Source organism: Equus quagga, chromosome 2 (genome assembly GCF_021613505.1).
Source record: "Equus quagga isolate Etosha38 chromosome 2, UCLA_HA_Equagga_1.0, whole genome shotgun sequence".
In the NCBI taxonomy this organism is placed as follows: Eukaryota; Metazoa; Chordata; class Mammalia; order Perissodactyla; family Equidae; genus Equus; species Equus quagga.
This window is the reverse complement of record NC_060268.1, coordinates 68,468,018-68,483,174: the sequence shown is the minus strand read 5'-3', so window position 1 is coordinate 68,483,174 and position 15,157 is coordinate 68,468,018. Positions and strand designations below refer to the sequence as shown.

General features: G+C 37.2%; 1 protein-coding gene across 9 annotated transcripts in view; it reads right to left on the bottom strand.

Moving 5' to 3' along the window:
* Window positions 1-15,157, bottom strand: part of PEAK1 (pseudopodium enriched atypical kinase 1) — a 294,511-nt gene that overhangs the window by 28,317 nt on the left and 251,037 nt on the right. For all 9 annotated transcript variants that reach the window (XR_006887507.1, XM_046653653.1, XM_046653651.1 and 6 more), the window contains one exon: window positions 13,648-13,841. Coding sequence is in view for 8 of the 9 variants with exons in the window: in XM_046653653.1 (XP_046509609.1) it covers window positions 13,648-13,841 (194 nt within the window). In the remaining variant the exon portion in view is untranslated. The remainder of the gene's footprint in view (window positions 1-13,647; window positions 13,842-15,157) is intronic.

Genomic DNA, 15,157 nt, shown 5'->3' with positions numbered 1-15,157 from the left:
AGTGGCCAGATCCTTCTTCCTAGTCTATCTAGTCTGGAAGCTCTGCTGAAACTTGTTTAACATGGGTGATCCTGCTGGTATCTGAAATACTGGTGGCATAGCTTTCAGCATCATGCAGCCGCCACAGTGTGACAGCTGACAGATGGGTGGCGTGGTTTCCTAACCGGAAAACAAACCTGGGGTGCAGCGGTGAAAGCATCAAATCTTAACCACTAGACCACCAGGGCAGGGTAGTATTTATGCTAAGAATGAAATAAAACACACATGTGTGATCAATGATACCTTCCATGCTTACTGTATAATGGGGAAGGGGCATTATTTTTTTAAAGACAGAGAAATATGCTATAAAACTTTTATAAAAGCTATTAAAATTAGTAATGTTATTAAAATGGGGCCTCCACTCAGTATTTCAGAGTTAAAGCATAATGCTCTGTTATGGGTTGAATTATGTCCTCTCTCCCAAAATGTTGAAGTCCTAATCCCTCTCTGGTCCTTGTGAATGTGACTTTATTTGGAAACAGAGTTTTTATAGAAGTAATCAAGTTAAGATGAAGTCATTAGGGTGGGCCCTAATCCAATATGACTGATGTCCTTATAAAAAGAGGAAAACATCATATGCAAACAGACACAGGGAAAACACTATGTGATAACAAAGGCAGAGATTGGAGCAATGAAGCTGCAAGCCAAGGATGCCAATGATTGATGGCTATCACCAGATAGATGCTAGGAAGAAGTAAAGAAGGATTCTACTCAGAGTCTCAGAGGGAGCACGTCCTTGCTTACACCTTGATTTCAGATTCCCAGCCTCCAGAACTGTGAGAGAATAAATTTCTCTTGCTTTAAGCCACCCAGTTTGCGGTACTTTGTTACAGCAGCCCGAGGAAACTAATACATGCTCCTACTGATGATTAGAACAGAAGGTAATGGATGGTCCTGAGGATGATAATGAATAATTATGGTGTTTTTTAAAATTAAAGTCATGTCCTTGTAGCAATGCCAAGGGTAAGGACAAATATAAACTATGATTGTAATAACAATATATTCCATTTACCATGCATAGAACTCTCTTCAAGAATACCTAAGAGTTTATACAAACAATGACAATGTATACAGCAAAACTGAGGTTCCCCTTTCTCCACCAATGGCATGAAGCAATATATATATTGTTTTACAAGGAATAGAGCTACATTACATACAAATATAAACAAAAAAATATGTATATATAGCTAGCATGAGAATGAGAGAAAGAATATGAGAATGATAAGCTCCAAGAGGGCCAGGACTCTTGTTTTATTCACTCTTGTATCCTCTATGTCAAGAACAGAGCCTGTATATAATAGATGCTTGATAAATATTTCTCGAATGACTAAAGAAATAAATATTTAGGGATAAAAGAGAAAAAGTGGTAAAATTGTATAGCTACCTATGACAAGGGAAAAAAATGACTCAGTAATTTTAAAAATCCCAATAAAGAAAAGTCCAGGACCATATGGCTTGATTGATGAATTCTACCAAATGTTTAAAGAAGTATTAACACCAATCCTTCACAAACTCTTCCAAAAAACAAGAGGTGAGGGAACACTTCCCAACTTGAAATCTATGAGGCCAATATTAACTATATAAAGACCAGATAAAGACATCATGAGAAAACTAGAGACTAATATCCCTTATAAATGTAGAAACAAAAATCCTCACAAAATACTAGCAAACTGAATCCAGCAACATACAAACATGATTATACACATGACAGAGTTGAATTTACCCCAGGAATTCAAGGTTGGTTTAACATCTGCAAAATCAATCACTGTAATATACCATGAACAGAATAAAGGGGGAAAACTCACATGATCACCTCAATAGATGCAGAAAAAGCATTTGGTAAAAGCCAACACCTTTTCATGATAAAACCACGAACAAACTGGAAAAAGAAGGAACATTTTCAACCTGATAAAGGGCACCTACAAAAAACCAAGAGCTAACATCATACTTAATGGTAAAAGACTGGATGTTTACCCAGAGATCAGGAATAAGACAAGGACTTCCATTTTTGTCACTTCTACTCTACACTGTACTGAAGGACTTAGCCAGGGAAATTAGAAAAGAAAAAGAAATAAAAACATCCAGATTGGAAAAGAAGTAAAACTATCTCTATTCATAGATGACATAATCTTGTATGTAGGAAAGCCTAAGGAAACCACAAAAAAAAAAAAAACAATTAGAACTAACATACCAGTTCAGCAAGGTTGCAGGATACAAGATGAATATGCATTTCTATACACTATCAATGAACAATCCAAAAAAAGAAAAACAATTCCATTTACAATATCATCAAAAAGAATAAAGTATTTAGGGATCAATTTAATAAAAGACATGTCAGGACTTGTACACTAAAAACTACCAAATCACACTGAAGACAATTAAAGACCTAAATAAATGGAAAGATATCTTAATGGTCATAGATCAGAAACTTAGTATGTTAAAATAGAAACACTCCCCAAACTGATCTAAGGATTTAATGTCATTCTTATCAAAATCCCAGTTGGTTTTCTTGCAGAAATTGACAGGATGATCCTAAAATTCATATGGAAATACAACGGATCTAGAGTAGCCCCCAAAACAATCTTGAAAAAGAAGAACAAAGTTGGAGAACTCACATTTCCCAATTTCAAAACTTACTTCAAAACTACAGTAATCAAGATTGTGTATACTAATATAAGAATAGAAATATAGACAAATGGAATAGAATTGAAAGTCCAGAAATAAACCTTTACAATTATGGTCAATTGATTTTCAACAAGGATGCCAACACAATTCAATGGGGAAACAATAGTCTTTTCAACAAATGGTGCTAGGACAACTGGATACCCAAATGCAAAAGAATGAAGTTGAATCCCTCCTTCATTCTATACACAAAAATTAACTCAAAATTTATCAAAGATCTAAATCTAAGAGTCAAAACTATGAAACTCTTAAAAGAAAACATAGGAATAAATCTTTTTGATCTTGGGTTAGGCAATGGTTTCTTAGATATGACACTTAGAGCAAAAGCAAAAAAAGAAAAAAGAAAATTCTTTTTTTCAACTTTTTTTTCCTTCTTCTTCATCTTTTTCCCCTCTTCTTCTTCTCCCCAAAGCCCTCCAGTACATAGTTGTATATTCTAATTGTAGGTCATTCTGGTTGTGATATGTGGGACGCTCCCTCAGTGTGGCTTGATGAGTGGTGCTAGGTCTGAGCCCAGGATCCAAACCGGTGAAACCCTGGGCCGCCGAAGCAGAGTGCGTGAACTTAACCACTCGGCCATGGGGCTGGCCCCTGAAATTCTTAAAAATTAAAAACTTGCGTACTTCAAAAGACAACTTCAAGAAAGTGAAAAGACAACTCACAGATTGGGAGAAAATATGTGCAAATCACATATCCAATAAGAGACTTGTATCCAGAATTTATAAATAACTCTTACAATAAAAAGATAAATAACCCATTAAAACTGGGCAAAGGATCTGCATAGACATTTCTTCAAAAAAGATATACAAATGGCCAATAAGCACATGGAAAGATGCTCAACATCACTATCCATTAGGTAAATGCAAACCAAAACCATGAGACACCACTTCACATTCACTAAGCTAGCTATAATAAAAAAGATGAAGAAGTGTTGGTGAGGATATGGAGAAATTCAAATGCTCACACACTCCTAGGAAGAATCTAAAATGGTGCAATCACCTTGGAAAACAGTTTAGTAGTTACTCAAAAAGTAAAACATAGAGTACCACATGACCCAGCATTTCCAATCCTAGGGATATATCTAAGAGAAATGAAAACATATGTTCATACAAAAAGTTGTACACAAATGTTCATAGCAATATTATTCATAATAACCAAAAAGTAGAAACAACCCAAATGTCCATCAACTGATGAATGGATAAACAAAACGTGGTATAGCCACACAAAAGAATATTATCCAGTCCTAAAAAGAAATGAAGTACTGATATATGCTACAACCTGTATGAACCTTGAAAACATTATGCTAAGTGAGAGAAGCCAGTCACAAAAGACCACATATCGCATGATTCCACTTACATGAAATTTCCAGAAACAAGTAAATCCAGAGAGACAGAAAGCAGATTAGTGGTTGCCAGGGACTGGTGGAAGGGGAGAATGGAAATGGAGAGTAACTGCTAGTGGGCTTCTGTTTGGGATGACGAAAATGTTCTGGAATTATATAATGGTGATGGCTGTAAAATTTTGTGAATATACAAAAACTCATTGAATTCACCACTAAAAGGGTGAATTTTATGGTATGTAAATTATATCTCAATAAAGTAAATCAACAATCCAGTCTTAGAAACCACCACAAATTCAGTTTTTAGTCACATTGTTCCATTCCTCTGTGCCCTTAACATTACGAAGGATGTAGGGCCTTGGCATTTATTGCACTCTTCCTGTGATGACAAGGCCTCCCTCCTAGAGTTGCCCCAGCCCTACTGAGCCTCAGCTAATGTGAGAAGTCAGAACCATAGTTTATGTGGAAGATGAGAGAAATATGCTTTGTAACAAACCTTCATTTTCCAGTTGCTGGCCCAGACCTTCAGAGATGATGTGCGATGGAGAAGGTTAGAAGCAGTGAACTGCACCAGCACCTTATCATCCTTGCTTGACTACTGTGACAGTCTCTTGCTATCGCTGTCTCCAGTTTGCCTCCCTCACCGCACTAGCCATTAGAGAGATTTTTTTAAACACCAAAGCTGATCATGGCACTCCTCTACTTAAAAACTGCTGTCCTTGAGAATCTGGACTTGACCCTGAGAACATAATTTTCTTCGCTCAAGCACAGAAAGCAAGCTTTTCATGACCTAGCCCTGGTTATACTTGTTTGTCCTGTAGTGTTCCACCTTGCATCTTCAGTCAGAGCTACCAAACTGCTTGCAGTTTCTTCAGGACTCGTGGCTACTTCATACTCTGTATCTCAGGCTGACCCTTTTCAAGGAATGGTTTCCCTCTCCTCTTATCTTTAAACATTCTGTGTCTGGGGAGAGTTTCTTACTCTACTCCCCCAAATTGACCTCTCCTTCCTTAGGACCTCAGATATAGCCTGTGAACATTTCTCTCTCACCACTAGAATACTTGCCTTGTATCCCTGTCTGAATTTCCTACTGGTTTTCTCATTGAGGGCAGAGATTGCGTTTCATTTGTAAACCTAGGACCAAGCAAAGAGTCTGGCTGAGAGGGGAATGGAATGAAGGAAGAAAGGAAGAAGAGAAGGAAGGAAGAAGGAGGGGAGGGAGGGAGGAAGAAATTAATGAAGAAACTAGAAACATGAACCTATTCTCACCCCTTCCAATGTGGGAACAAGAAGAGGCTTTATGGGGTGCCATTTTCTACCCATTTCTCCAAATTAGAACAAACAAAAATAATCATGGACAAGGAAGGAATAAAGATTCCAAAAGTATTTTCTGTTTGTTTGTTTTTTTAAATTACCTCAGAACTGGCAAGTGAGATAAGGTCTATCACCATCAGTAGCTCTTTAATGCTTATCAGAGGAGGTGGAAGAGGGCCGATCATGCCACTTTCCACTACCTATAGAACAAAGTCCAAACTCCTCAGCAAGTTGGTCAAGTCTCTCAGTCTTATCTACCACTATTTCTCATCAACCCTCCCACTTGAATCACTTACTTCCTGTTCCTTTGATATGCACTGTTTTTATTTTTACATCTCTGCCTTACTAAAGGTGTTCTGTCCTAAGCCCAGTTCAAATGGCCCTTCTCCACTGAAGCCTTCCCCACTCTCTACTCCCTATTTTCAAACTGGGAGCTACCACCTCTTCCTCTGTGTTCTCTTATCACTTTTTTCTCTAACATAGCATTTCTAGCCTTTTATAACGTGTGTGTATTTTTTGTCACATTCCCTCAGAACCTGGTGTGGTGTGAGACATGCAGCAGGTGTGCCATAAATGGCTGCTGGACTGAAGGACAGAGTCAGCAGAGTTGGTCATGATTCCAAAATGAAAATGAACAGCCAAGGCAGTAAGGAAACAAAGATACTTAATAGTGGCTTCTATTCCCAAACAGCAGGATACGATCTCTTGGGAGCTAAGGAGATTTCCACATAGGAATCAAAAACTTGCCTTCCAAATAAACTATGAGCATTCCATGGCCCATGCAAGTAGGTCAAGCCATTCTCCCAAGTCTAAAAGTGTTTGTGTTTTTATTTTTTTCCTCCAAGAAAAACAAGTTCTACTAACTGAATTCCAATCATCTGGGTCAATGTTTTAAATGCTTGGTATCTCAGCTGTTTTTATTTTAAAACTTTTAATCCTGTACATTCCTCTCAAGGCTCTGGGACCAGACACTAAAACTCAGCTTTCAGCAGGCCTGATATAATATCACATACTCTACGTTTTTGTGGCATACTAGCTCTCTAAACAGAAAAAAATAAATTATGTTTTAAATCTTGCCTTGCTATAGACTAAAAAAGTTCTTTTGGACAAATATGTTTGACTAAACCACACTCAAACCTTACTGTTCTCTCTTTTTGAGTTTCCACACTCTATCTCTTTACTTGTTCCCCTGTTTAAAATTCTTCAGACTGAGAGATAAGGCCCCATATCACATCTGCAAAGCAAATGACGAAGGATTAAAGGGGAATAGTTTAATGACACTACTTCAAAGAAGCCAAAAAGGTGTTTAAAACTCCTTGAGAAGGAAAATGATTGATATAAGACTCTTAAAACTTATAAGATCAACATTTTAAAGATGATTGCATACTGAAAAATGCAAACTAATAACTAAACCATTATAGAGATCTACTGAAAGGCACTATCATAGGAGACACACTAAGGACAAACCACAGCAAATGTTTGCTTAAGACCTGACAATCACTACAATCTTAGGGTGCTAGAGAATAAAGGCACTTAGTGATGACCCATTTGGACAGTAGCAGTATGCTAATGAGTACAATTAGCTCTTTATTCCAACAAGACAGAAATGTCAAGGTCTCCTGGGTGGTCTCCCTGCCTCCAATCGTAGGTCCCAGAATCATCTTTTAAAAATCCTGATCACGTCCCTCTATTCAAAATTCTTCAGTGGCTCTCCATTTCCTCTAGGCAAAAGATATACTCATTGTGCTATACACATACCATTTATGATCTAGCCTTGTTTTTTCACTCTGTCTCATCTGCCCGACTCTGCCTCCTTTCACTCTGCACTTAAGCTACTCTGAGTTAATTACTTGTAGTTAGTTGAACATTCACTTCTCTCTCAAGCTCCAGGCCTTTGTACATACTCTTCCCTCTATCTGGAATGTTCTCCCTTGCTTGTTAATCTGGCAAACAACTACTCCTCTTTCAAGGTCTGCTCAAAATCTTAGTGACTCTCTCCTAGACTCCTCCAGGCAGAGGAGTTCATTAAGCCTTTAAATATCTGCATCACAGCAACTTTCACATGGGTTCTTAAGGGTCCAGCTCCATGTGTGTCTTTGAAGGACCAAGAGTCCTTGAAGACAGTACTGCTATTTCCAACACCTAGTCTGGTTGCCAGGAGATAGTTGGTGTTCCACAAATGTTTACTCAATGAAAGTGTTAAAGCCCAAATAAACAGAATATATCTTTCTATTTAAATTGTAGTTTCGATCTTCAGCCCTAATGTTTTTCCAAGCCTCATGATAAGTAATATAGATCAGAATGGGAGGGGAGAGGACAAAAGAAGAGATGATGATCATCTCCAAACTGGCAAATATACACTGGAGTTTATAAATATAGATGCCACACATCACTACTGAGCACCAGCCTTGTCAAATGAGTAGGCCTCTTATTCACTGTACCTAGTACTCACTGTTTATCATCCCATGGCAGCAGGCAACAGCAGCTTAGGAGGAAGAGTCCTAATCTACATGAGCATTATTTCTGTGCTGGGTCCTATCACGGTCAAATATAAGCACCAACAGGCAAACTAGAGGGGACATCAACTTCATGCCAAACGATAAAACAAAGCTGACCTCCAAAGACCATTTCCAGCTTAGCCTCAAATAAAGAGATACAGATACTATTTTTTTTTTTTTTTTAAATTTAATGTACTTTTCTTTTTTTTTTTTTTTTATTTATGTTATGATGGATTACAAGCTTGTGAAATTTCAGTTGTACATTTTTGTTAGTCATGTTGTGCAGATACTATTTTAAAGAATGTCAGTGGTGTACAGACTCAAGTTTTGTAATATCTCATAAGTGAAAATCTCTCCAAGAACAGAGATTATTTATTTGGGGTAAGTTATCAATGTAATTCGAATATTGTACTCTGCCAACTAATTCCAGTATATTGGAAACTACTTTTAAATGCGAATGCAGCTACCTTAAAAGATAGGGACACAGCCTATTATTTCTTTTTAAACAGAAATAATTACATTTTTAGAAAGTATAACAAACGTTCAAACAAAAGTTCAAAATTGTCAATCTATTTTTTTTAAACATCCAGATAATTGAAGAATGTGCAATTCTTTTTAATCTTTGGTTCAAATCATTAACTCTGCACTGTGTGGAATAATGTCTAGTACATAGAAGTTCCTCAGTAATTATTTGTTGAGTACATGAACAAATGGTAATGTATTCTTCAGAATGACTGCTTTTAAAAAGCTTCCATTTATGATGACATTATTCTGTAATTACAACATCAAGGCCAGCAATGTATTGACATTCTTTTAAGTACCCCTTAAAATTTAACACTGATGATCAATACACTGCAAAAGGAAGTTCTGGAGACAGAAGACTTTCAGGTGTTTTCTTTCAGTGTTTGAAGGGTATAGCCTTAAGGAGATGCTTCAGGTAAGTAAGATGAGACATGGGACAATTTCTTGTGAGGACATGTAGAAAGGAAACTGAGGTACGGCTTGTATTAGTCCTTAATTAGGAAACCCCTGGCTTAAGCCTCATATTAGAAATAAAAGACTGCTGATTAACAGAACACATAAACTGAGACTTAAAATTTTCCTGCATGAATTTTTCTGACAGCTTGATTTCTCCAACCCAGTAATCTTATAAAGTCAAATGCAAAAGTCATTTTTGGCTCATTCATTCAAACATATTCCTAGCACCTACTGTATGTTTTAGGTAATGTGCTAAGTTGTAGGCACACAGAACAGGAGCAAGCCAAAAATCTATTAAGTCAATGGAGACTTGATAGATCTCCATAAAAAGCAGTGTATAGAGTACTCAGTTACAAAGTGAGTGAAGGAGAGCTAAAGTCGCCAACTAATTTCCAACAGAGGAGCAGTCATTACAAGCTACTGACTTTAGCAGGCTGATAAAGTAGTCAGGTGTGCCAGATAAAAAACTAGCGATATTTCTGCTAGACATTTTGAGATAGACATAAGAAACATGGGGAAAACGTTGACGGTCTGATTAAAAAAACATACTATCACTTCTCTGAGAAATTATTTTGGGTGGCAGATACCCTGCTAAATTCAGTTTGGGGTAGATTAAGGTGTCATAGATCAGAGTTTGTTCACTGACCTCATGTCACCATCACCGAGAGTAAAACCACCACTGTGTAAGGGGCAACCCTCTTTTTTTTTTTTTAAGTAGAGCAGAAACTGTATTCATTGGTCAATGAATGGAGGAGGCGGAGCTCATGATCTAAAACAGCTTCTCTGGAGCAATCTTCTTAAGAAGCTGTCAAGTTGCAAAAGGCCAATATGATTTTTGTGTCCACAGAAGACAATACAAATCTCCCAAATAACTGATTCTTTCAGGCAGTACTGTCCAATAGAACTTTCTGTGATGAAATTTTTATTCATATTTTAATGAATTTAAATGTAAATAGCCAGATGTGACTAGTAGCTACTGATCATATTGGATAGTGCAGCTCTAGAATCTAGTTATACACAAAATAAAGTTTGCTTTATTTATGTTAAGGACAAGAAAAAAAGGCACCTGAATTAACCCTGGAGAGTAATCTCTAAGGTGAAAAGAAAAATGTATAGTTTGCCTAAGTTGGTAGCTTTGTGTGGGAATGGCTGGATCACAATAGCTCTTGTTATGCCACAGTGGGGCGATGAGACCATCTCTCAAGGGTAGAGATCTAATGGGAGGTTCTGAAGTAAGGTAAACAAGGCCTATTCCAGTTGAGTTTGTCTTTCCTTTTAACTTATTAGTTTTCAGAACTATCTGAGAAATGTGGAAAGTACAAAACAAATCCAAACCACGTCCTGTTGTTTTGCTATAATTAGCAGACCTGAGGGACTGGGTCTGTCACGGTTATGTTGCTATTATTTGTCATCTCTCCTCTGGTCCCTATTAGCCACCTTGGGGTCCTATATCTTGTATCACGTTTCACACCTTCAGTCATTAGTTGTGTAGGCAGCTCACAACTTTTTGGATTTATATTTTGTTGTTCTGCTTACGCAACATTTCTAATAAACATTTAAAATGATTTCCACTTTACTCTACATTTTCTGACTAGCACATCAAACATACTTGAAGGAGAAAGTAACAGTGTATTTTTGGGAAAAAATAAAGGAACTTCACAATTATTAAGCACTTCTATGTACCAAGTACTTTTATCCCCATCAGCCCTACAAACCAGATGTTACTATTCCCTCATTTCCGATGAGGAAATTGAAGCTCAGGAATGGTAAATGGCTGAGCCACAATCATGTAGGTGGTCAATGACACAGCTGTCATATAAAACAAAATATGTCTGATGCCCCAAACCTACATTTTTTTCCTACTATATTAAACTGCTTCCTAAGCCCACTTTACAGTGTAATTTTCAGAAATAAATTCCACAGTGAAAATGATAGTAACCCTTAACTTTCCTCCCTCAAGTTCTTCCATCAGTCCATCCATCCTCTGCCTCATTTGAAAAATAAAAAGAATGAAAGAACGTGGTGTTTATGGAATGGTTCTGGAATATTTAAAAGCATCTAAAGCTATTACATTAAGAGGTTTTGTATCCTCTCAGTTTTTAAACACATGCATAAAATGTTTTTTAAGCTACCAGGGCTTTAAATCATAAGAAATTACCCAAAGGGGTAGTTCAAAATTTCATGCAAATGATTTGCTGAAAGTATTAAAAAAGGTAAGTTCCAAATGCCACTTAAAATAATGGTTCCATTAGGACAAATAACAACAACAGCAAAGCGAAAAATTAAAACAATAAAAACCCCTCAGTTTGTAGAACTGATGGAGTCAACTCTATCTATTACTCAGTTGTTATTTTGCTCACACAGTAAAATCTTTCCAAAGAAGCAATTAATCATGTATCATGCCTTATGGAGTCAAGCACAGCCACTTAGGCACTTAAGGAAAACCAGGCAACATTTTATGAGCATCACATACTTTTCAAAGTAAAGCAATAGGTAGAAAGAAAGATATCTTCTGACTGGGCATCTGTAACCTAGTATTTTTGTACTCTAAGTAATCATAATCTTTTAAAAAATGTCTTAAATTTTGTATCTCAAAGTAGATGACTTAAAAAAAAAAAGGGAGACAGCTACAGTCCTTCAGTATTTTACAAGGATTTAGTGGTTATGATTGTTCCAGTCTAGTGGTTTAGACCGACTGGGTTCCAACCTTGGTTCAATCCTCACTGGCTCTGTGACTTTGGGCAAGGCACTCTGCCTCATTTTCCTCGTCGGAAAAATGGGGATAATAATTTCTAAGGTTTTTGTGAGGATGAAGTGAGTTAATATACGTAAGGCACTTGGAACGTTCATGGAAGTAATGCTCTAGTTTTGCTAAGAATCTACATAGTTGAGAAGACAAATAAAATAATTTAACTTTAATTGATTAATGGATCTTTATAAAGAAGAGAAGCCATAAGATACCACACAATCAGTAAAAATTAGTATATATTTTACTGAGGACATCATGAAAGAAATTTTGGTGCAGTAAGAAAGTCTGAGAGATAATTCCTGATGTATTATGCTGTTTGAGGGCATATTATAGTAAATAAACAATAATTTTTAAATTTTATAACATGCTCCATAAAACACAAAAGAATGGGCAAAGTTCAGTAATTTACTTGACTATAAAATCCATTCCAACTGGAAAATGGTATCCGAGATAGTTGCTTGGGTAAACTGTAATATGGTCTCCTCCACTCACAAATCATACAGGGCTTTTAGAACTTAGAATGGAAGTCTTTTGCCTTACAGAATGTATTTTCAACTGCATGTGAGTTGTTGTGATTGAGTTTCCTGAAAGGACATAACAGAGCATTTCTCCTACAGTATTACCTCAACCTTTTGGCCTTCTTAAGGATTCCTTTATTTCCAAGTACGCTAGCTGACCTTAGAATGATTTTTCCTTACAATAACCTGACGAAGAAAAAAGACAAAGAAGAAAGGAGATGAGAAACTAGGTAGAAGAATGCTTTGATACTATAAACCACTGGTTTCCAAACAGGTGTAAGAGTTGGTCAGTGGTCCTTAAGAATCTTGCTGGTGCTTTGCATGTGTAGTCCAGCTCATGCTACTCACCTTTCTCCTGATTTCACAGGAGAACAGCACTGAGAAATCCTTTTCCAGCCCCATGCTTTGCTTTTCAGAAGGAAGGAAACTATGGGACACTCAAGGGAGTGGGACAGATCAGAAGTCACTAGGCACTCAAGGAAAAAGAGTGAAGATGATTAGAAAAATGAAGAAACTTTGCATTGGTAGGAACCTTAGAGATAATTTAGTTCAATCCGCTTTGTAGGATAGGATTCTCATCATTGCACCTCTGAGAGATGGCCCCTCAGCCTCTGCCTAAACATCTCCAATAATTGGGATCTTACTTCCTTGAATCTGCTAACTCCAAGCCAGAAATTTGAGATATATCATAGATTCTTCACATTATTCATATCCAATTAACCACTAAGCCTTATGTAATTTTGCTTCTTATATATCTCCTAAATCTATCCACTGTTCCCCCTCATACTATCTTTGTCAAGGCCTCTCCCATTTATGTGGTCCTGCAATAGTATCCAAATACCAGATTTTGGGCTAACAAATAGTTCACCTCTAATCCATCCTTGCAGAGCGGCCTGCAGAGTGGATGATCTAAAACACAAATCTAATCACATTATTCTTCTGCTTAAAACCCTTTGATGGGTCACTATCACAAACAGCAAAAAGTCTAAGGTTTTAGCTTGAAATGCATGATCTTGTCTAACTCTCCAGTTCACATTTAAGCAACACCAAATGGTTGTGGTATCCACACACATCAAGCTATTTTGCATCTCCATGCTTTGCTCATGTTGTTGCCTCTGGGTGGAATACTCTTCCTTCCCTCCTTCAACCAGCTAAATCAGTTCAGGAATTACCTCCAGGAAGGCATCTTTTGACACCCTCTCCTGTGTAATATAAAAGATACTCCGTATCTCTATCACTGCAATTATCATATTAAACTGAAATTATTAACAAGTTCATCTCTTTCCCTCCAGGTGAGTCCCTCAAGGCAGGGACCAAGTCAGACCCTTAGCACAGGCTCGTGGTAGCAGGTGTTTAATACATGCCTAGTAAACACCAGAACTTTTTCTGATGTGAGTTAAAATTTATAACTCCAATTGTCCAACTTTTGCTCGATGGAGCAATAAAAACTATCCAGGAAAGTACAGTACTTGGCTAGTGCATAAAAAGCCACAGTTTAAATATTATTACTTATGTGACATTTGCACTTACCTAAGTTGCTGTATGTTGCACTACAGGGATTCATGTCCAGAGGCTCTGAAGTGTCTTCTTTTTCCTCTTCCTTTTCCAGTTCAGGTAGGGGCAATGCTGGTGTGACTGAAGTGCAGCCCCCACCATCTTGCTTTGCAGCAACAGTTCTTGGATCCCAAGGAGAAAAATCCTCCGTCACTTCATGGGTCACATGACTGAAACAAATCAGACCATTATCACTGGCATTCAAAGGTCTTGCTAAAATTTGATTTATGGAAGGCATATACTTGCCATAGATGTAAATAACTGGCTCTATAGACACAGCAATGGGTCATAAGCCCCAACATACTTGTTTGAATATAAGGCAGTCCTTCATGCGGGCTGATACTTCTATTTATCTTGATTCATACATACTGAGAATACAGTTTGGTAGATGAGGTATGGTAGCTCAGAGGGAAGCTTGAGAATAACAGGTAAGGAGTGGAATTTTTTTTAGGTAGGAGGTGGTGATGGTGGTGGTGGAGAAAGCTGTTAGCTAGTTAAGGACAAATATATTCAAGTATTTAGTAAAGTATTTGATATTTACTATTGTATAGTAAATTTGCTAAATATTGTATATATTTACTTTATTTAGTATATAGTATTTACTACATACTCAAGTATTTAATAAAGGATCAGGAATAAAGTTGAGATTAGACTATCTAAATAAGGAAGTTAAGCAATTGTTTTAGTAGGTAAACTGAGGCCAGGAAGGTCTTGTTGCCAGGAGGACAGAAGCGTCAATCTAATGCAGCAGGCAAGGCAAAGAGAAAAGAAAGTTCTGCATTCTAGTTAATCATATCTATTAAAATGAATCTGGAGCATCCTGTTGGCCACATACCAGAGTATGGTCATCCATAGCACATTGTTTTCTCAGTCTTGTTTCACTGTTCCCTGCTCATTTGCTTACAGCTATCTCTTCCAATCTTCTGACTCCCTACCTTGCCTTAACTGTCAATTTTGTTACTATAAAGTAGCAGGGATGGAATGGTCATTAAATGTTAGTGGAGAAAACTGGCCAGTGAGAAAATCTCACTGGGTTGGTCAATGAAATAAACTCAAAATCAGGCATCTTTAATGGTTTCTAGTCCACGAATGTGTTCCTAGACTGTCACACAATTGTCAGCTCTTTTTTTTTTTAATGGGCAAAGAAAAAGAAGAAAACATATACTATTACACGTTATTTCTGGATTTTCAACTGGCAGCGAGTCATGGTGACACAAGTTTCTTTAAAAGAAGCACTTTGTGTATCATCAGAACATATATCACCTCTGGATTTGAGGAGTAGAATCTGGAGGAGGAGGAGTACCTTCTTAACCTTTCATCATGGAAATTATGCATGTGCCTGAGCAAAAAAATAAGCTTTGAAGTCCGCTGGATATACAACTTCAAAAATATTATTTCAAAGCTGGCAGAGCCGGAGGTATCTCTATATTGGGAGTGAGCAATGCGCTGGAGGTTTCTTTATGGGATCCAGCTCTCAGGGATAGAA